This window comes from Rosa chinensis, chromosome 2 (genome assembly GCF_002994745.2).
Source record: "Rosa chinensis cultivar Old Blush chromosome 2, RchiOBHm-V2, whole genome shotgun sequence".
Classification (NCBI taxonomy): Eukaryota; Viridiplantae; Streptophyta; class Magnoliopsida; order Rosales; family Rosaceae; genus Rosa; species Rosa chinensis.
In genome coordinates this window covers 23400071-23422393 of record NC_037089.1, presented here as the reverse complement: position 1 = coordinate 23422393, position 22323 = coordinate 23400071, and the positions used below count along the sequence as shown (strand labels likewise).

The following is a 22323-nucleotide window of genomic DNA, read 5'->3' as shown; positions in this document are numbered from 1 at the left end:
GGTTCACTGAAATTGTTTGTTCAATTCACAGAAGTTTTACTGGTAACCCTTGTTCCAAAAAGATATTGGAATTGAAATTAACACGGAATACATAAACCAAAATAAACCCAAAAGTGATCAAATCAAAAGCAATCCCTAGGAAAGTGAAAAGTGAACATACCGAAAAGAGTCGAAGAGGTATTGAACAGAACTCATACTTACCAAGACCAATTGATGATGCTACACCAAGAGCCAACCACCATAGTCCAAATTGGAGATAAAGGATAAGCTCCTGCATGTGCTGCACAGAGATTGAATTATTAAATGACTAACTTATAGTCCAGAAATGCGTACAAACCATCTGATCAAATACCACATTCAATAATGGTACAAAGTCCTACAATTCAATAGAAAAACAATCTTATCTAATAAGCAATCTATAATATTCTTATCTAATAAGCAATCTATAATATTTTTTCCTATCTAACAATCTAAAAGCAAATGTGAAAAAAGAGACTTGTATGCTTGAAAGTTAATACCTTTTCATGGGGTCCGCCAATTATCATAGTAGCAATTCCTATACCTCCTGCTAGCATAATAAACAGCATAAATGAACCACCAGTTGCCATAAATCAGGAAAAGGAAAGCAGGCAATGTATACCTTACTGCAGCCTATACAATCGTCAATGATGACTAGTGGCTTTCCTTCAGACCCAACCCTTTTTTATTCTGAAAGAGGTAATTCAAAACTCTGAAAAGCAAAGAAAAAAAAAGGTTAACTAAATACAAATTCAGATTATTGATGACTGGTGGCTTTCCTTCTGAAAGTGGTAATGTGATAACTTGACGGAGCCTAGCTGTATAATCATTAATGATGACTGGTGGTTTCCTTCAAACCAAACCCCTTTTTAATTTTAAAACAAGAAAATCCAAAATTCAAAGTATTGATAATATGTCTTCGCTACCTCTATGGAGGCAGATGGGAAGTAATCCTGCTGAATAGCATCAAGAATCCCTTCCTCAGATACTTTAGGTTCCTTTGAAAAGAAAATGTTACAGAGCAGGAGAGTACTTATGACTCGGTCTCCCCTGTTCAATTATTTCCCAACTGTTCAATTAGTCGCCTATGTCATGGAATCCCAAGAGTACAAAACATACATTAGTTAAACATGATAAACATATAATATGAACACATTAGATCCTTCCCTAGCTCAAGTTCTAAAATAGTTAACCACAGAATCATGAAAACAGTTCAACACTCGACCTTTCCCTAATTGGGGCTTTCTATTTGATTATCGCATAACATGAATGATTGAATGTATAAATATGGATAAACTATATAGAAGGCATCCTGTGTCACATCTGCATCAAATAGGAATGATATACTGCTAATGTGTAGACCCTGCAATGAAAAACTGCCTCATTTGAAATGAATTCGGATACCAGGGCAAAAAAATTCAAACAAACCAAACAAACAAGATAGAAGAACGAAAAAAACTGAACATTGAGTATTAGAGTTTTAGGTGGCAAACAGAATGGCCTGTCTCAATTAGAAGAGAAACCTTTGTCAATGAGTGGATTGGTGTTTGTTAGCAAACAGGAATGAAATAAGCAGATATTTGGTTGTTGTAGCAGTAGATAATAGTCTTATAATCATAGTATTAACTATTAAGTATTAGTTTCCAAAGCTTATGGCACCAAAATACGTTTCTTTGACAATGTCGGATAAGCTAATAATATCGTATAAAGCCAAGTTTGTAGGCATAGTGTTCAAGGAGGCAAGATAGTTGTGTGGTTCTATAATTGCCTTCTTCCCTTGTCCTCTGTCTTAACAACTAGCAGGGCATACGTTTACGTTATCCAACCGGAAATAAAGATAGCTACCATATTTGTATCCAAGTTTCAAGGTGAGAAATGGACTATAATTGAAAAAAATAAAGGAAATGAGAAATGGACTCACGGAAATCAACATGGCTGCCATATTTGTATCCAAGTCTCAAGGTGAGAAGAAGAAGACGAAGAGGGAATTTCGGTTATACTAGAATAATATAGTTCAATATCCCCGATCATCAAACCAAACCCAAAATGGCCAAATGAATCCTAAGAAAAACTCAATCAAAGAAAACCCCTTACCTGGTTGATTTAGCACGATTATCTTTAAAACTCAATAAACTCAATCAAAGAAAACCCCAATCCTGGTTGATCTAACATGATTAGAGCTGATGAAGTAGATGCTGCACCATCTAACATCAATTACAATTTGACCAAAAAAGCATCAAATTTTGAAAAGGAAGGAAGAGAGCTAGTACATACCTGCGGATTTGTATGGTGGTGCAGGTCAATTGGGTGAGGCAGACGATAGAGCCCTTATGAACTGGTCCTCCTTCTTTTCCCAAACCCTAATCTTCTTTCTTGATCTCATTGAATCTCTTCGATGCCCCGGCCACTAACTTGTGAGATCTACTGGAGGTTTCGAAGACCCAGCCTTCACATTCCTTGATGAACTTCTTCTTCCCAATACGCAGAACTAGCAGATCGAAGAACCTCCTTTTTTCAGTATGAAGAACCCTAATCTGAAATCGAGATAATGGAGAAAGGAGAATTACACGCATCTTGAAATTCAAAAATCAGATCTCAAAGAAAAGAGGGGGTTAGGGTTTGCGACTCAGAGAATCGCAAATAGGGGAGTGAAATGAGAGAGGGGAAGTGTGGAAGTTTTCTAGCTGAAAACGATCTAAAGCCAAAGTGGGAGTGAGAGATTAGACTTGGGATTTTGCTCGAAGTGAAGAAAGGCTCTGAGAGTTTTGCTCTGAGACTTGTAAAACGGCTAATATGGTAAAGTGTGTAATGGTGCCCTTGAGTTGTCTAAGGCACCACGCATTAAATTTTTTTTTTTAATTACTCAGACAACATATAGAGTTGTATATGTTGTCTGAAGTGTAGCAAAGCTGAGGGAACAAAGATGGAATTTCCCGCCTGTGCAATCAAAATTTCAGTTTTGGCGCTGAGTCTAGGCATTTATCAATCACACAACAGAAATAGTTCATTATGTTATAGGAACTTGCAAGCATGACAAACCATTGATGCCAAATTTGCTTGTTTTGGGGGGAGAATGAATGCCATTTTGGTGACTTCTCCAAATTTTGCCACTCACTTGCACAACGGCACATTAAAAACCATTATATGATGATTTGCAAGAATACTCCGACAACACAAGTAACTAAACTGTTGTACAATTTGGGAGCCAAATTTGAGTTGATCTAGGAGGGAAATCTACGGCTATTTTTTTTACGATTCAGACAACAGATTATTCTTGTAAGCGTTGTGCAATGACCTTCTAAACAAAAACTTCAGAATTTTAACCACCTTATACAACGCAAGTTTAGTAAACATGTTGTGTGATTCACTTTCCTTCATCACACAACACATTTTTTTTTTTCGTTGTGCAAAAAGTGTTGTGTGTTAACGTTTTTGGTGTAGTGCAAGTATCATTACTCCCCCTAAGTGTGATCATGTTATGAAAGATGCAAGAATGAAATGCAAACACACAATGAGTGGGTTTGTATCTTTGTACAATTGACAGAGACAAAAGCATAGCCTTTTAGACAAGAGTTTTAGCACCAATCCTCAAACATGAAAGCAATAAGAGAAGGTCATATAAGTGAAGAGTTTTTGACAACAACAAAGTAAGCAAGAAGACGATCGAGTATTCTATACCTTTGTTGTGTAAGTGAACATAGCTCAAGGTGGGGTGTGTAATAATCTCAGAAGCATGAAAATAGACCACACAGAAAAAGTGACAAAAAATAATCATAATCAACTCAAATCTCCCCTTATGACACCGTGTGGGCATAATTTTTTTTTTTTTTTGTGTTAAATATTGTTTACTCCCTATCCTTATAGGGTTTCATCGTTTCAGTCCCTGACGTTCGAATTTGACTTAAAAGCTCCTCAAACTCTCAATTTCCTCCCAATTAATTCCTGCCGTTAAGTTTGGTCCAAATTGTCCGTTAAATTGCTGACGTGGCATCCATTTCATGAATTTGACTTAAAAGCTCCTCAAACTCTCTCCTCCTCTCCGTCTTCTTCTTCCAAAAACAAACCCAGCTCTCTCTCCATCTTCTTCTTTCAACTGAAGGAGGAGGAGAATCTGGACTTGCTCGCCATCACCTCATGGAGCTCAAAGATGTTGGATGCTTCACCATCCTCATCACCGACGATTATGAAATCAGCGAAAATCCAAACCAAATCCCTAACCAAACCATCCTTAGATTCTTACCTTCCCCTAAACCAAATCAAATCCCTATCAATACCAACCTCAACCTAAACCAAATTGATCAAATCCAACAAAGTCCAAATCTTTACAACCCATCAGATTCTTACCTTCACAAATTGGTCTAGCCTGATCCCGATTCTGATATGTCTTTGCAAGGGAGGCGGCTGGAGCTATCCGAGTCGCGATGGGAGATAAGGAGGTCATGGTGGTAGTGGTGGAAAGACTAGAGTGGCCGATCGGCCATTTGCCTATAGTTTCAGAGTAAGTGAAACGCATCGTATCAGATAAGGTGGACATTGACTCGATCCACGCGGTCGGTACCTGACCTGGTCACCAAGAAAGCCTCCTCCTCGCCGATCTCGACTTAGAGAAATCTCTGCTCCGGTTGTCGTTGTCATCGTCCTTAACACAGTCTTTTGACGACGCTCTCCGGCCAAACATGTAGTACAGAATCACAACATCTCCGGCCATGGTGGCCATTGTCCCCGCTGCCATCAGATCGAAGCTTCGGGAATCGGAGCTAAAAAAAAAACCATCATGAAATGGGTTTTCTTTAGCAGCTGACTGATTGCACGCATTTTTATGCATGTAATTACATTCTAAACATTAGAATTAAGCTAATCTCCAAAGTAATTATTATGTAATTAATATATTTTTATTTATATTGTAGTAAATAAGCGGAGTTGTGGATTTTGGAAAAAGTTGTGCGAAATTGGAGCCAAAATGGGGTTTCTGACAAAAGGATAAAAAATCAACTGATTGACCATCGGTTCAACCAAGTCAACTTGGCCCAATAGCAAGAAGTCCGAGACCCAAGACCAAAGAAGCACATAAGTGAAGACCTAAGCTCATTTGAATTACATCTTTGTATTCAAATTTCAAATTCAAAATTGATATAATGACAATAATAATTAGTAGACCACACACCTCACATACATTACACATGTGGATGGAGATATTTATTTGTATTCACACTAGGCACACACTCACTTACATTTTTGCCCTCCTATTTTCTTTATATTTTCCCAAAATTTTTCTACACTTCTAATTCTCTACATTTTTATTAGATTGTTTTAGTCTTTTCATTTTACCCATTTTCTACTTGTTTTTAAGCAATTGGATCTAGGGTACAAGTCCAATTTTGATCCTAGAACCCAAGGGGGTATTTAAACACATTTGCACACATATTACACAAGTTTAAGACCCATTTTTCTACACCCGAGGCCTTTTGGCCAAATTTAGAGACCTCTCCTCCATTTTCCATCTTCTCTCTCATTCTTTCTCTTCCCAATTTATCATTCTCTACCATTTTTCAAGGAAAAATCAAGGGGCTTTTACTACCCACACCATCAATTGCTCATTAACACAGAGATTTTACTTTTGGTAAAAAGTGGGGGCTTAATATCAAGTTGAGTTCATGTTTGCCTATAGCAAATTGTGAGCTTAGCTTGTGTTCCCTCTCTCCTCTATCATTTCTCTTCATTTCTTATGTATTTGATAATGGGTTGTGAGTAGCTAAATTTTGAGAGTTAGGGTTATGAAGCCCTAACTCATCTTGTATAAATGTTGATGCTTTACTTTTAATAAATGCAATTTCCATTGTGTATGCTTTAAATCCGAATTTATTAGTCCTTAGAAGCATGTTTCTAGGCTTTGTCACCCTTTGAAATTATATTGTGGGCAATTATGATGAATAGATTGATAAATTGACAACTTATTAGTCTAGTTGGATCTAGGATTTAAGTGTGGTGACTATTAACTAGCTTAATTGTAGCTAAACTTGCTGGGGTCCCTATTATCTTGCTCTCTCGGCCTCTAGTTTTAGATATTGTGGCCTTGACAGGCGTAATGCCTAAATTAGAGAGTTGATTGTGGCCCTAACTGGCATAATCAATACATCGAAAGGATAATTGGTTTAGTAGCCTTGACCGGTACTAGATACGGACTTAACACAAATAGGAAATGCATGCATTTGTGAAATTTGTATCAATATTTGCAAGATAGTTAGTGTGAATCACCCGACACTCCTATGTTTCCATTAATTTGAAATTCGAATTTAATTTCTTGCTTGATAATTAGTTGTTTGCTTTTATTTTAGTTTGCATTTAATCTAGTCAATTCCCAATTCAAAACCCCCAAACAAAATTCTACCTTCCATTATGCATAACTCATTTGGGTTACAAGTTAGTGGCTTTGATTAGGCTTAGTGTGAGCTAAACCGAGCATTGCCGAGGCTTGGTGCCTTGTGAATATTTTATTTTATTTTTATTTTTATATTTTTCATTGTATGCTTTTAAGTTATTCTAGCGCCAATTACCTCGGTTAGGTCCAACACCTAATCCATGAGGTACGATAATCAAAGTTCAAATACTTCCCTTACTTGACAACAATTCGTACGCTTGCGAAAGTATATGATTCAAGTGACTGACTGATTAGGAATGTCTTCATGAAATGGGTTTTCTAGCTACTTTTAGATCTTCATTAAAGATCTGTTGCCCTTGTTGTGGTATTGCTGGTCTCTTTGCCGTTTGTCTTGGTAGTTACCTTGTTGCCATTGCCACTTTTTGTCATTTGGTGGTGTGGTGATATTTAGGGTGGTGGTGGTGTTTCTTTTTTGGGATGTGGAAGGCTGGGATGTCTTTTGTGGAGTTTGTGATTGTGGTGGGGCGACACCATAAATGCTATACTCCGCTTAGGCATGTAAGACTGCTTCACTCATGACGTGGTCATATGTGGCGTTTGGGGAATTGTAGGTAAGGTGGTACAATAAGTTTGCCTTGAGGAGCCCTTGCTTGAAGGCTGCCAGCGTCATTATTTTGTTCAGGTCCCAACACTTTGATGTAGTGGTTCTCCATCTTTTGATAAATGCTTTTAAAGATTCATCAGTGCCCTGCTTGACGGTGAATAATTGGCTTGAGCTGTGATAACCGTCCATCATGAGGATGAATCGTGATAGGAACGCGTTTGATAAAGCTGAGAATGAATCCATAGAGCCTGGGGGGGCATTCAAAGAGCCAGCTCATTGCCTCACTGTCCAATGTTGTGCTGAATAGGTGACAAAGAGTTGCATCATCAAAATCTTTGTTGTTGGTTACCTTCCTGAACGTGTCCATGTGGACGAATGGATCCGTCAAACTGCTCAATTGGGCAATCTTGGGAGTCTTCGCATATGTTGGTATGACAGTTTGTAAAATTCTAGCAGTATTAGGCCTAGTCGCGCCGCAAATAGGGGGTTTTATGTTGGCAATAGGTGCTTGTTTCAGCTGTAATTAACCTTTCTTCTAGTTCCCGTATTTTTTCTAGGATTAAGGTCGTGGCATCAACAGTAGGCCTGGGGAGTGGCTGATTTGGTACCAAGATTTGTCTGAGGGGCTGGCATGTTTGATGTTCCCCTCTGCTGGCCTACGCTGAATAAGTTTTTGTATTGCGGTTGTGAGTCCACTACATGCTCCTACACTAATTGTGGTGGTGGGCCTAGCCCTAATCCGGCCAATTCAGGTGGGTTCAAAGCAACGTCCATTAGGATTATTGATGTCAACGCTGCCTTTGCTCTTGTGTTTGAGCTGAGCCTTGAGCTTTGCGAGTGTTTGCTTTTGCCCGGATTTGCTTTTGTCCCTAGTGCCTTCTTCAATTCGTCGAACTTTAATAATAGTGTTCCCACTTTGTTTTGAGCTTCCGCCTTATCCTTTCGTTATTTTCCCACTCTCTATTTGCTTTGTGCAGGTCTGCTAAAGCTAGTTCTAATATCAACAAGGTCTCAGCCTGGCGCTTAACCGCTGGCGTAGGATTGGTTCTCCACAGTAGATAGTGTTAGGCGTACCTCGGGGGTGTTAAGAGGTCGACCATCGGTGTTGACTGGTATGGTGAACAGTTCACAGTTAACTACGATTGTTGAATTGGCAGGGTTCGCGGGTTGAGGATTGTCGGTGTTGGTATACACATACCTCCTAGGCACAAGTATTGGAAGCACAAGACTCGTATCACCAATATACCAGCGAGATAAGCTCCTAGCCGAGAGTTCCGATCCCCCTTGGGGCGATATCGGGATCCCGAGCGTTCCACACCGAAAGAAATGGAACCAAGCTCTCACAAACCTGCTACATTAAGGTCATCTCCAACAACCTGAAGAGGTAACTGTTTACTATCGCTTTCCATTATCATTATTTTATTCGATACTGACTTAGGCATCAAAGAGTTGAAGGCCGGCACACTCGGTATTCCCTCTGACCTTCATTTTTTTTGCAGATAAGCAAGACCGATAGCGATAGTAACAAACCAATACAACTCGTGTTCAGCTGGATCAGACTCCTCTCGAGACAACTGAAACATTTGGCGCTAGAAGGAGTCCCCTCGCTCCTTATGGCAGGACAACACATCGATGGCTACCAGCAATCCCGATACTAGCCACGACGATCTGCCTTGTAAGCCAGCGATCCGCGAGATCCATCGCACTCTAGTGTTTCAGAGCCCGAACACCGAGACTTGATCAATCATGACCACTGATCCAACCACCGCGCTAGAGATAGCGATGCGCAACCTCATGGAGACACGAGCACAGGCCGAGGTTGAGCGCGTAGTAGCCTCAGCGGCTAGCCTCGAGGTCGGAAACATGACGAACCAAAATCGCATCCTCCGGGAGGCACTTAGCGGCGAGTCGTGCATAACGAAGCTTTGGACAAAGCCCACCAGTATGAGACCCTCATACCAACTATCGGTGGTGTCCCAACAACAGGAGCAGTCCTCACCACTGACCCGAGCACCGACCTCGCTGGCACCTTCGTGCCTCCAGGAGCTATATCGGGAAGCCCCACAGACCCCGCACCTGGCAGCACGAGTGCAGGACCCCCAGTCATCTACTTGAATTCACCCCTACTCCCCAATCAACTCGACACGATGCCACCACCTCGGCCTGGAGCTTAATATAGCAGGAACCTCAAGTACATACACCGCCACGACCTCTAACATACCCCCACCCGATCCCAATACTCGGCTATTGCTCCAGATGAGTAAGGCCATTGCCTCCTTACAGGCACGAGTCAAAAACACTGAAAGCAGGACCAGCTGACAATCGATCAAGGCGGGCTTTCAGGGAAAGACCGGACAGTTCACTGCCCGAGTACAGGCTGAGAAACGCCCACCAAAAGCCAAGCCCTTCAAGATTGAGAAATATAATGGCACCCGAGACCCTTACCACCACTTGGAAGTATTCCAGTCCATCCTACAAGGTACCCGATATACGGACGCAATGGCATGTCACGCGTTTGAGGAAACCCTAACTGAAGAGGCCCTGCGTTGGTTTCTTAATCTTCCACCCAACTCCATCGATAGCTTCTAAGAGCTCGGGGACAAAATTCTCCACAGATTCATTTTGTGCGGCAGCAGCTATCGCACGACACCTAACCTATTCCGGCTCAAACAGCAGCCAAATGAACGATTTAGAGACTTCGTCTGCCGTTGGCAGAAACAAGCTACACAGTGTCGTTCCCTTGACCCAGCCCTAGGAACATCGGCATTCAAACAAGCACTCCAGCTAGGATACTTCCTCCTACAAATCAACACCAATCCCCCTGCGACATATGACGATCTCCTCCATGCCGCAACCGCCTTCGCCCAAGCTGACGATACCTTTGGCTGCGATACCAGGTCCAATGCTCACCCAGTCAGCGTCCCTAAAGCCAACAACCCCATTGGGACCACAAAGGGTAGAGGTAATGATTCCGCCAAGGAAAAGCCTATCCAGCATGACAGGTCCCAACAAGAGCGATAAGGCTACAACTACAAACAGGATAAACAGTACGGGAAGAGCCCCGAGAAGCCAAAATACAAGTCCTCCAGCAGTCCATATCGCAATGCACCATACAGCGGCACCCGACACAGGGATGACCAGCGCTTTGAGGCACCCCTATATGAGATTTACACTGCACTCATTGCTTCTTATGAGGATATCTAGAATAACCACAAGGACATCATCCCACGCCCACCACGGCGCAAACCTGGCTAGGCTAAATCGCGAGACAACGGTAAATACTGTACGTATCATGAGGAGTCTGACCACCCCACCAATATCTGTTGGGCACTAAAAAATGCTATCAAGCACCTCATCCAAAGTGGCCAGCTCTCGCAGTATCGTACTCCCGCCATGGGCGCTAACGCCATCGAGGTCTACAGACATATCCTAACGATACAAGGCAGCGCTCCAATAACACCTGAGACCCACCATGCAAAATAGCCAATACCCTCAAGACCAAGAGGTATTAGGACTCAGCCATGGCTGCTACACCCCACAGGTAGAATGGAACTCGATAGCCTTTAATCGCAGCGAGGACACCATCAACATCACAGTACCATAGCTTGTCCCAAAGCGGAGATATACATCATGGAGATAAAGCAATGCTAGGGCCAGTCCCTTATATATCTTGTATCTCACACTCCAGGTTAGAGCAGGCCTCGCCCTAAAGAGGTGAGAATCGAGGCTACCCTCTGACATGAACTCGTAAACAAGAAGGAATGTAGTCTGGCCTCCGTCATGGCACCATCCTTTGAGTTGCACCAGATTTGGGTGCCTCAAGCTACTAATGAGATTCACCTCTGTTATGTACTCCTTTCTTCCCTTACCAGACTTGTTTAAAATTTTCTTCACTGCTACTGTCATATTTATGTCAGCAAACTCACCCCTATATACAGTACCAGGCCCTCCTTCACCCAACTTCCTGTCATTGGAGAAATTGTTAGTAGCTGTAACAATGTTGGAACAAGTGAACCAACCCTGTCTTGCTTCTCTCTCACTATTTTCTTCAATGATTGGTGCTAAGTTTTCAGTGGCTATTACTGCAGGTATTTCTATCTCCTCTTCTTTTTTCTCTGTTTTCTTCAACCGGGAACGACACAACCCCAGAGTTTTTGCTGTAATCATCCCAACTATCAGAGAAACCACTAAAACTGCTAGTAGTGTAATTACTACACTACTACAAAAAGTGCATCAGACAACTGTGAAAATCTATTGTGTGATTTGGACCATCTCTGTCATCTATCTCGGTGTTGTGTGATGAACATACTCCAACAACGGTGAAACACCGTTGTGTGTCTATCATAGAGTCAACAGTTCAATTGTAACCATTGTGCCAATTTTGTGCATGTCAATGCCAGAAATTGGATGCGCCGCATTCAATTGTTGTTTCGATGATAATCAGACAACAGAAGTAAATACCAAGCTGTTGTTGGTTAGCTTCTCATACAACAGAAAAATGGCACTCAGACAACGAAAGTGATACCAAACTGTTGTTTGTTAACTTGTCATACAACAGAAAAATATGGGAATTGTTGTTGGTTCTTCCTTTCCACTACAGATTTCATGAAATAACTGTTGTGTGACAGTTGTAAAAATATTGGTTAACAACCAACAACTGTTGCATGTGTGAAACTCAGTGTTGAATTCTTCACAAATCATATAACACATTGGTTCCTATACCATTGTGTGATTTAACATTGGACAACTGATATCTATTTGTTCTGTTGTGTGAATATTAATGAGATGACAAAATTTAATATGGACTGTTGTGTGATTAAAAGTGATTTGTTGTGTGATTAACGACTTATGCATATTCATACAATGTAATGTAATTCACTGTTGTTTGATTATTATTGGTTCTTTACCTGAAATATTTGCACAAAAATAATGTTCAAGATAAGATTTAGGCATTGAAGTACTCTAATTCAACTATCTAATGTATCAAAAGAGCTAGCATTTGTCAATCATCGATACATTGTATCCATCCATACTGTAAAACCAAAAAAGGCATTCTAGATAGCTTGATGTCTGTTGCATTTTAGCTAATTACATTGGAAGATAGCAAAAGCTGATACAATATCATTGTTCCAAAAATATGCACATATGCTGCCACTAATGCATTCAAGTGCCTTCTCCCCACTCACTGGCACTAATGCAGCTGCACCATCACTGTCTAAGAGAAAAGCAGAACCCATTATGCACTGTTAAAAATATGAGACCAATATGAGAAGTACCTAAACATAGACACACACACACACACATAGATAACATTATGATAGAAGCATTACCACCAGTAATTGAACCCCCATACTAAAAACTAAAACAAATACTCAAATGATAACATAGATAGGGCATTCATGTGACTCGCCTTTGTCCAGACAAAACCACATAACATTGTGCTCACAACAATTACCTACTTAGCAGCTTGAGATTCCTCCATCTCCTTTGTCAATGCACTAGGTACCTTAGCAGCATTCCAGTCCTACTTATCTAGATTTGAGGCCATGAATTGTCTAAATGTATTTCTGACTTTCTGATGACTAAAATATAGTTTCTCATTAGAAAGCAGCTGATGATTGCTAGAAGGAGCATAAACAAAAACGCAAGACTAAGCATCAAAATAAGGCTTCCATGCAGGAAGTAGCTCTTGACACTATGCCAAAAAATGTATCAGACGACAGACCGAAACTGTTGTCTGATTTAGAGTGCCACCGTTGTAGAGCGAGCCGTTGTCTGTTGAAAATTCAGACAACGGTGGAACATAGTTGTCTAATAAACAAACAGGCAACGGGTATGTGGTATAACTGTTGTGTGATGGCTCGACAGATGGCTCGGCAGGTGCCATGCGCAGCTGCGCAGTAGTTGAAGCGCTGCCTTCAGACAACAGTGTTTGGTTTCAAGCTGTTGTATGTTAAGCATATCAGACAACAAACTTTTATTTTTTGTGTTGTCTGATTGATCCTCAAACTTCAGTGCTTGGACTAGATCTGTTGTATGAACAACATTTGGGACAACGGAGTTCAATTGCAACTGTTGTATGATTTAGTTTTTGGACAACAGAGTTCAATTGCTTCTGTTGTGTGAATATAAATTAAAACACACTGCTTTGTTATAAACTGATGTGTGATATGAATGATTACAATGTGGCTGTTCCATTTTTGGCTATTCAGACAACGTTGAGTCGTCATTATATCTATTATGTTGTATGATCATTTGAACATCCATTCCTGAATTAAATTGGTCCATTTACCAAATGAACAGTAGTTCATCAAATGTAAACATTGCAAACCATCAAATGAGTAATCTATCCAATACTTTAAAACTTCAAAAGCAAAAAGGGTGCATTTCCCAATCATCCAAGCCAACATTTAAACTAAAAAAGCATTTTAGTGCATGCCTATTTACTTGGGACATCAAAAGCTGATACACATTTATGTTGTTCCAAAACATGGCACATATATGGTGCATGAAAATGTACCATCTACTTGGGTCTCTTTGGGTTTTGTGGTTCTTCTTCACAATCTGCAAATGTTGCAATAAAGAAGCTTGCTTTTTGAAAATGGAGGACTTGAGTTGTTAAAGACTTCAGCTTTGAGGCGGTTTTGCTCATCTAGGGAAGTGTTCCATACCTTGCCACCACATATGAAAAAAGAACAAAAAATTTATGTAGATAGAAAAAATAAAAATTGTAAAGCACTATAGTCTCCAATGTAACAGAAAAGCAAAAACAAAAATTGAAACAAAAAAATAAAGTTACATTTGCTGGAAAAATAGCATACCTTGCCACCATAAACCCATTCCATGAATTATATGTTCTTTCAAGTCCAGTAGAGCAACTGATATCAAAGACTTACGAACACATATACCTGTGGACCGGGGGGTATTGTGAGAATTCCAACATATATGAGTTGGAATACCTGCGTTGAGGAAGGTATGGCTCCAGTAGGCCTTTGAAATCTGCAACCATTGAAAGTGAAATGGCTACTGATAAAAATCGATAGAGAGAGAAAATTAATAAAAATGAAAATGATAAAGGCTGTTTTCCTGCAACTAATATTAAGAAACTTGGTAACTTTGTGCAAGCTGTCTGGATGGATGTTCACAAAAATCTAATATTATGAATACAAGACGCTACTCTAGTCGGACTCATTCCATATTTCCATTCAATCAGGATGTGGTACTCATGGTGTGGCAACCAAGTCAGCCGCCCCATTAATATGGCTTAATTGGGTTGTTATTACAAGAGTACTTGATAGTTTTATTTTGTTCTGGAGAGAATAGCTCACATATCACACAAAATTGTTAGAATCAGTCAATTGTAGAGACACCACATAAATCTACATTTATGTCTGCAACTCTATGCTAAATTAAAATAACATCAAGCTATTGCAGCCTAGCATAGGTATAAACCTAGAAATGTACCAGAGGCATATGTTCAAAAACTTCAATAAGAGAACTCACCAAATCAGTAACCAAATTATAAGTCATTAAATATAAGTATTATTACCAAACACAAAAATCACTTGAGTTGCATATGGCTCCAAAAGACTTTTTCTTCACTCTATTCTCCTAAAAACGTATAAACTAAATTTTATGTTTTCTTCAAATTCCATTCGAGCAATTTATGTACAAAGTATTTACAACACACCCAGATCAGAGGTCTTCCATTCCAAATGCATCTCAAGTAAGAAACCGAAATATTTATATGTTTCTGCATTATTAATCATATATGATCTCACAAGTATATTCAACAGTACTGCTAAACCCGAATCAGTACCTCTGGAAAATATCCCAAAGCCAACAGTGCCTGGCGTCCACAGTCAGACCTGCAAATCAAAAGAAAAGTCATTAAGACCATTAATATTGCATTGAGTCGTCATATGTTCACAATCAGCAAAATGCATTCAGTTCCACCTTGCAAGAGCACATAGTTCCCACAACACCCATAAAAATTCTTCAGTGTTTGGAGAATCAAAGAAAGTCAAAATAACCATTTTACAAGGGTGATCATTGCTTTGACTTTAGCATCCATATCTGTATGAACAAATGTTGGGTCAATAAGAAATACAGCCTCAAAAAGATTGAAGGCATCTATGTGCAAAAACATATGCAATGTGCACGCTGAGGAGATAGGGAAAGCCAACAAAGGTATTTAAGCTACCTTTGAAACCTTTTCACTTAATTACAGGATGAGGGCAAGTTACTAGTTAGATCTTTTGTTTGCTTTTCAATATCAGGCAGTCTTCTTAATTGGAAGGTACAGAGCCCAACACTTGAAGAAAACCAGGGATAATAAGATTAAGGGTGCCAAATCATACTAATAAGTTCATAATACTGAGATAGTAACAAACTGGTTGTGCATATTTAGTAAACGTGCATATTTAGTAAACAAGATGGAATTAAGTTGGAAGAAGATTCAGAGAATTGAAATTTGGACTACATCAAATACTCGCTATTATTTTTAGTCTGTTGAATGCAAAATTTTGCTAACTAGTAAGAGATGGATGTATAAGATGATGAGACTGCTTCACTGTCTCCATATGCTTAATATCCTAGATTCTAGCACCTATGTGATAAGAGAAGCATAGAAATTGGAGCTTCTATGAGGAATATAGATAACCAAGTAACTGGGAGGAAAGTATCGAACCTGTAAGATTTTCTTGAAGCCATTTTGAGTTCTTTGGGCTAATGTGACTGTCCCACCACCAAGAATACAAGCGTCTGGACTCAGACTGTAACAAGGTTGCCATGATTCCGGCACAGCACAACAACAAAACTGGTTTTGACTTGGCAAATGATGGGTCCCTATACAAGTAACAAAGCCTTAGATATTGGATCCAGGCCAGAGTATCAGTTCAACGAGCTTCCACGGCCAAATATCCGGCTTTGCAGTTCTGTCTTTTGCTCCTTGCACCTGAACACCAAAATCCTCAAAGGATTTATAAATGTAAGCAAAATTAAAAGAAATCTGCAGAATTATGTAAGTTCAAACCCGGCTTTTAGCCTGTATAATGGAAGATAGGAGTTATGCTATTGATTCAAGGAAAGAAGTAGCCATTAAACAAGAATATACTAAAGCAAACAAACAATGTGGTGATCTAAGGTTCTGCTGATACATGAGGAGCAGAAGAAAATCACACTGCTACAAGTTAATAACAAAACACAAAGCACTCATAATTTGACTCCACTAGAACTCGATTCAAAGCATCTTTTTAACTCGGCTTATCAACAACACTACCATACAGAATAATAGAACAATAGAAGCCACAATTTTACTCCCAACACCATATACCTGACCCACTTATCAAATGCAGGAAAAAGAGTTCATGAGAAACTGAACAGAGCACTCACAGAAGCAAATGAAACAACCGAATGATGGGTTTTTTGTAAAATGGTCCAACAACAATCAGATAAAAGATGAATCCTTTGCCAATAACAGAATCAACGACTTACCAAAAGATTTGAATGACAGCAGATGCAGGACTTCTAATCAGCAAGTGAACCTACCATATCAAAATGCTTTAATTTTCAGCAGATGGGTATGTAACTCATAAAAACTGCAAAACCCGATCCTTTATGATATGAACAATAAGATTAAAAACTCACTAAATGGCTGTTTTCAGTACTGGCGGGGAGATAACACCATTCACATTCAAAGCAGGCAATTGGGTTTCAATGAAAACTGAAAAACAGAGATTCCTTCCACTCTTTGTGGATCAAGTAGATGCCAAAAGAATGAAAACACTGGTAATGGAGTTGTGATCAGCCATGATAGGAAAACTCCAGCTGCTGCAAACTGAGAGACTGCAGTTTCACCCCATTTTCTCTCTCTTTGGTCACTCCACTCATAGAGGGGACTCTCATTGCCCTTCTCTCTTTATTGGGTTATGTGTAAGACAGTAAATAATATGACAGAATTGGGTCTTGGAACTGTCGTTGTTATATGACATATGAAATTTGAACTGTAAAGGCAAGAAATGAAATAGGAATGAGGGAGTAAAAAACAGTAATGCATTTATCATTCATGCTAAATAATAAAATAAAATGCAGCCAGATTAAGACCTTGAAGCACATCTCCTTCAAGGGTGCGAAGCATGGCAAAAGCTGAAATTGCCAAGTCTGGAAAATGACAATAAAACAGAATCTGCAAACGAGTAGAACCCAAATCGAAAGAGAACCTAAATCCCCATTTTCAGCAGAACGAAAAACCCCCAAATCGAAAACTAATCGAGTAGAACCCCAATCTAGACTTGAAAGATGGTAATTTGTGATGGCTAAGTGTTTTGAGAAGATGGTGAGAAGAGCTCCAGGTTTTGCTCGAACTGAAGAAAAGCTTGGGGTTTTTCTCTCAGACATGAAAAACGGCTATGACAGGAAAACTTGTTTCATTCTCATACTAATCTACCTCTAAAAAAGTTTAGTTGTTTTGCTCTCAAACATTGCAAGGTATACATTAGAAAACGAACTGCAATTTGATCTCATAATAAAAGAATAATTCTTGAGCCAACAAAGCATACCTGAAATTCAACAAAAGAGTAACGATATCCTACACCATTGACATTCAATTTTCTTCAAGACCCACTTTTAGAATCCCTTGTAGATTTCGACCAAGATTTGTTGTTATTAGAACTTGGATTCCTCCCTGCAACTAAAAAACCAAAACCAACTTCAGAACAACAAAAAAAAATCTAAACTTTATCTCAATCTAACACCTCAAAATGAAATCAACGTTTACCCAGTTCAATAAACTTTCTTCAAGTTGTTTATTTATCCTGGGAAATCAAATAGAGAGTTAGCAGAAATTAATGATGAATTATAGGAATAAAGCAGAGACCTCGACAAACAGACCAAATCGAGCAGAGGATTTGGATGATGATCTTCTTCTGCTGCTGTTCCTAGTAACCTCGTTGTTGTTGTTGTTGGGTCTTCTTCTCCTCCTTTTCTTCCTCCAGATTTATCGATTAATGTACTCGAGAAACCCCTCTCCCTTTTTCCTCCTCATTCAAATCCCCAAATTGAAAACCCAAATTGAGCAGATCGAACCCCAATCCAATATTTTCAGAAGATGGGTTTGAGAAGAAGTTGGGTTCGATCGATTCTTTCAAAGAAGAAGACGGCCGCGGGTTCTACTTTGAGAAGAAGAAGATGAGTTTTGCTCTTTTTCTCGAAGACTACCTAGCTAAGTGTTGAAAACGGCCAAGTCGTGGGAGACAATATGCATTAAGTTACAGCGCTAGCTGGACAATGTTTTATTTAAGTTTAGTTTTTGACTTTGTATGATCAATTCAGACAACAGATAAATGAATTTTCGTTATCTGATAGCCTACACTGAAACTTCATTTTAGGGACCCAACAAACAAATCTCCCGCCTAGTGCAAATTACAAACTCATTTCTCCCGCTTAAGATTACCATCGAACATTCACACAACAAAAATAAGCAATTCCGTTGTAGGAGCTTACAATCGTGTACTAGCATTTCACCTAAAATTGGCCTTCTTGGGGCTACTCACTCTCATTTTGGGGTACATATGATTTTCTTCCAAACTTGCACAACGGAAACAAAAAAATGTGTTGTATGTTATTTTGCAACTTACTCTCATACAACATATACAACTATACTGTTGTGCAAGGTGAGTCAAAATTTCGACCCAAATTTGAGCAAGGTGAGGAGGAAATTTTTTTACATTCAGACAACAGACAAATCCTTAAAACTGTTGTACAATAATCTTGGACCCAAAAAATTTGATGTACGACCTCCTTATACAACGCCAATCTCATTAAACCTGTTGTGTGAAGCAGTTCAGTGATCACACAACGGAAAATTTTTTTTCGTTGTCTAAAAAGTGTAGTGTGATGCAGTTTTTGGCATAGTGTGACTATCCTAGAATGTATAATATATTAATCAGCAACTTAGTTAGAAGACAATTCAAAACATAAGATATGGCCTCAATAGATGTGAACCACCAAGAAGATCCTACATAAGCCAAAAGAAAATATCATATTGCAAAAAATTGCACAATTTATTGAAATGATAATTGAAAGTGTAGAGATAGAGACATGAAACTGCAACAGAAGGACTACTTGACTATACGAGGGAAAATCTATCCTCAATTTAATTTTTATTTCTTCAATAGAAGGCTGTTTACACTGTCCCAATCTATGGAATAACATTTGTATAGGACATTAAACAGTAATACTCCCCCTCTGGCAGTAGCATTTACCTGCTTATTGGCAAAAATAAGGAGAACTGCAACTTTAAAAAGAACAGTAAGTTCAACAACACATAAATTTGCATAGATAAAAAAAAAAAATAAAGATGTAAAATCCTAAGTACATGAAAGACAGCAGATCGGGAATGCATGTGATGTTAAATAAAAGCAAAAGCATAAGAACATGAAAAGAGGTCCACTCAACTTTTAAGCTTAAAGAATATTCAATTTGGAAAACAAGATGTAGTAAAAAATGTGAGTTGAGAGAGAGAGAGAGAGAATCCAATCAAGAATGTGACAGACAACAACTCATATTACAAAGAATTTATTATCACGATTATCCGAAGTCCCAGTAGATCTATTTCTATCTCCAACATAATATCCTTTGCATCAAATTCAATTAAGAATGTTGCAGGCAACATCTCATATTACAATATTGCAGCCTAGATATATATCAGTCAGAGAAACAATGCAAACCACAATAACAAATACAGATTTGTTACCACAGGGTTATAATAAGAAAGTTGTTAAAAATCCATGGTCATAACGCATTATAAGGATGTCTCAAAACTATGTGAAGTGTTGTAGACACTGCTTATCCATGGGAAATACAAACAAATAATGAAAGAACAGTAAGGATTCAACTTCAACATCGTCATTTCCCCACATGGGATTGGCATGTTACCTAAAACTTGATGGAAAACAATGAATTCACAATGGATAGCAGGGACAATTTATGAACAAACAATGAAAGAACAGTAAGGTTCCAAGCACGATTACAACGCCCCATTATTTTCTTACTTCCTCTAGAATAAAAAACTTTATAGATATATATCTTGCATTACCTTATATAGAGCAAACAGTGATTTATCCTTATTTAGGTATATGTGAGAGAATCCTGTCACCAGGCCCATGGGTCTTAAGCCATTCTGCTGTAATTACATCGTTTCCTAGAACATCTTTAGCAAATTGACCACCACTTCCAGCACCAAAGCTATAATTGTTCTCCAATTAAGAGTAAAATAAATATGTCAAAGAGCTAATGATTTCTAACTCGCTTCCGTCTAAGCATAATTTCAGCCCAAGGACTTGTTGTATGCAGAAATTTATAATAGATTCGGGTTGTTTGAGAGACCTACTTCTTGTGCCTCTACACAAAAGGCGAGTTCTTCGCATCCTCCTCTGCAAAATTAGAACCCATAAACAAATCAAATCAAAACCCTAGCTTACTCAAAGGGACTCATATTCACAAAATGAGAAAGAGAAATGGAGTGGAGTACCCAGTGAGACAGAGAGAAAAAGTGGTGATGAGAATCCCGGTGATAGAGAAGCCGACGAGGAAACGCCAGTTCCGATTCCACTCGCGCTTGAAGAACACGGGCCAAGCATTGAACTTCTTCTTCTTCCTCTCTTCCAACCATCTGAAAAGGAAGGCTCAGCTAAGAGAATGACTTGAAATTGGGCCCAAGGTAAAAAAAGATGGGGGAATTTGGAGGATAAGAGAGTGAAACCTTGCCGGAGAATGCCGCAATTATGGCGCCGGAGGGGTCGAGATTGGCCTTCTGGTTGGTACATAACAGCAGAGACCTAACCCAGCATTTGTGGACAACGTAGCCACTGGTGGAGGTGGCTAGGTTTTCCACGAAACCGGAAAACCCTAGGGTGATGCAGATCGACACAAGAGAAAATTAGAATAGGAAGGTGAAGATTTGGTACAGTGTGATCTTAGAGACGAAGAAAGACGACCTAGAAAAGGCTAACAGCAGCTAAGGAATGCCATTTTGGTAGCAAAATAAGGTGAACTAGAGATGGTAGAGTTGAATTGAAGATTGGGATTCAAATTTGGGAAGCAATTAAATGAGATGAAAATAAGGGGATTTGGAATTTGAGGGTTTTGGATGAGATGCTTAAGAGAAAGCTCTGAGCTTTTGGCTCAGAGGAGAGATGTTTTCTGTTTTGTGAGAAAAGAGAGAGACAATAGGTTTTGTGAAGATGAAGGTTTCGACACATTCAACAAGGGCTGGCAACTCTCTCTGTTTTTTTTTTTTTCTTTTTTATCAAGTCTAATATACAACAGATAGATAAGGGAACTCATAAAAAAATGGGCTAAATACTAGTTAGTACCTTGTGGTTTATGTCCAAAATCAATTCAGTCCCTGGACTTCTAATTGCATCAAAAATACCCCTGTACTTTCAATTTTTGATCTAATAGGTGAAATTCGTTAATATTCTATTATGGGTTCAAATTATAGTTTGATTATTTGTTGAAAAACTATTTATTTTTAATAGTAGGACTCACTCCTAAATTGACTATGCATACCACCTCGACACCACATCATATTATATGAGCCACGTTAACAAGTTAAATAACTTAATTGTTGAAAAACTAACAAATTGGACCTATTAGATCAAAATTGAAAGTGCAGGGGTGTTTTTGATGAAATTAGAAGTTTATGGACTGAATTGATTTTGTACTTAAACCACAGGGTAGTAATTTGTATTTAGTCCTAAAAAAATAGTCTGGTATGAACTCTAGGGAACGCGCCTCACGCGCCCCTCTCTCAGGGGATTTAGGGTTTCCACCTCCGATCGTAAATTTCATCATCTCCTTGATTGGGTGGTTCTTCTGGACTTCCACCTGGAGGGACTTATGGCCAAGCATTAGTTTCCCAATTGATTCAGTTGGAGATATCAACAAGAAGGCCTACAGATGCGTTGTGTGTCAAAAGGTTCAGCTTGATGGAAGAGGTAATCATATCCCTTTAAACCAGATTTTAGTTTATTTGGAGTCTCTCGAGACTCGAAGGGATTCGTTGAGGGATGGTAGCCGCTCGATATTTCCTTTTTCGAGAACTGATTGGGAGCGGACGCCTCATCTTCCTTCTCCAACTTGTTGTTACCGTGAAGCTCTGCATCGAAACTTTCAGGAAGTGAATCTTTTCCTTCCTTTATCTAGATTTATTCTCTTTTGTACGCTTAATGATTGCTATTTTCTGCTTTTAATTGGTTCTGCGTTCGCCTTGTTTACGTTCCGTCGTTTGAGTGTTCGAGTGTTTATCGAGCTACTTCGT

At 39.1% G+C, this 22323-nt stretch overlaps 1 protein-coding gene and 1 pseudogene across 1 annotated transcript; both read right to left on the bottom strand.

Annotated features, from left to right (window-relative positions):
- Window positions 1-10529: 10529 nt before the first annotated feature.
- On the bottom strand, window positions 10530-12238 carry LOC112183947 (L-type lectin-domain containing receptor kinase IX.1). Its single transcript, XM_024322266.1, has 2 exons — window positions 12094-12238; window positions 10530-11158 (listed from the first exon to the last, which is right to left on the bottom strand). Exons 1-2 carry the CDS (start codon window positions 12236-12238, stop codon window positions 10530-10532), a joined length of 774 nt encoding a protein of 257 aa, XP_024178034.1.
- An 8149-nt stretch (window positions 12239-20387) lies between these two features.
- Window positions 20388-21914, bottom strand: LOC112183945 (annotated as a pseudogene).
- Between the last annotated feature and the right edge of the window lie 409 nt (window positions 21915-22323).

Excerpts from the sequence above, each read along its gene's own strand:
- LOC112183947 (XM_024322266.1), bottom strand. The coding sequence starts at position 12,238 with ATGGGTTCTGCTTTTCTCTTAGACAGTGATGGTGCAGCTGCATTAGTG. Across the intron at positions 11,159-12,093 it reads AGCTTTTGCTATCTTCCAAT|CAAAAACTCTGGGGTTGTGT; the intron begins GTAATTAGCTAA and ends GGATGATTACAG.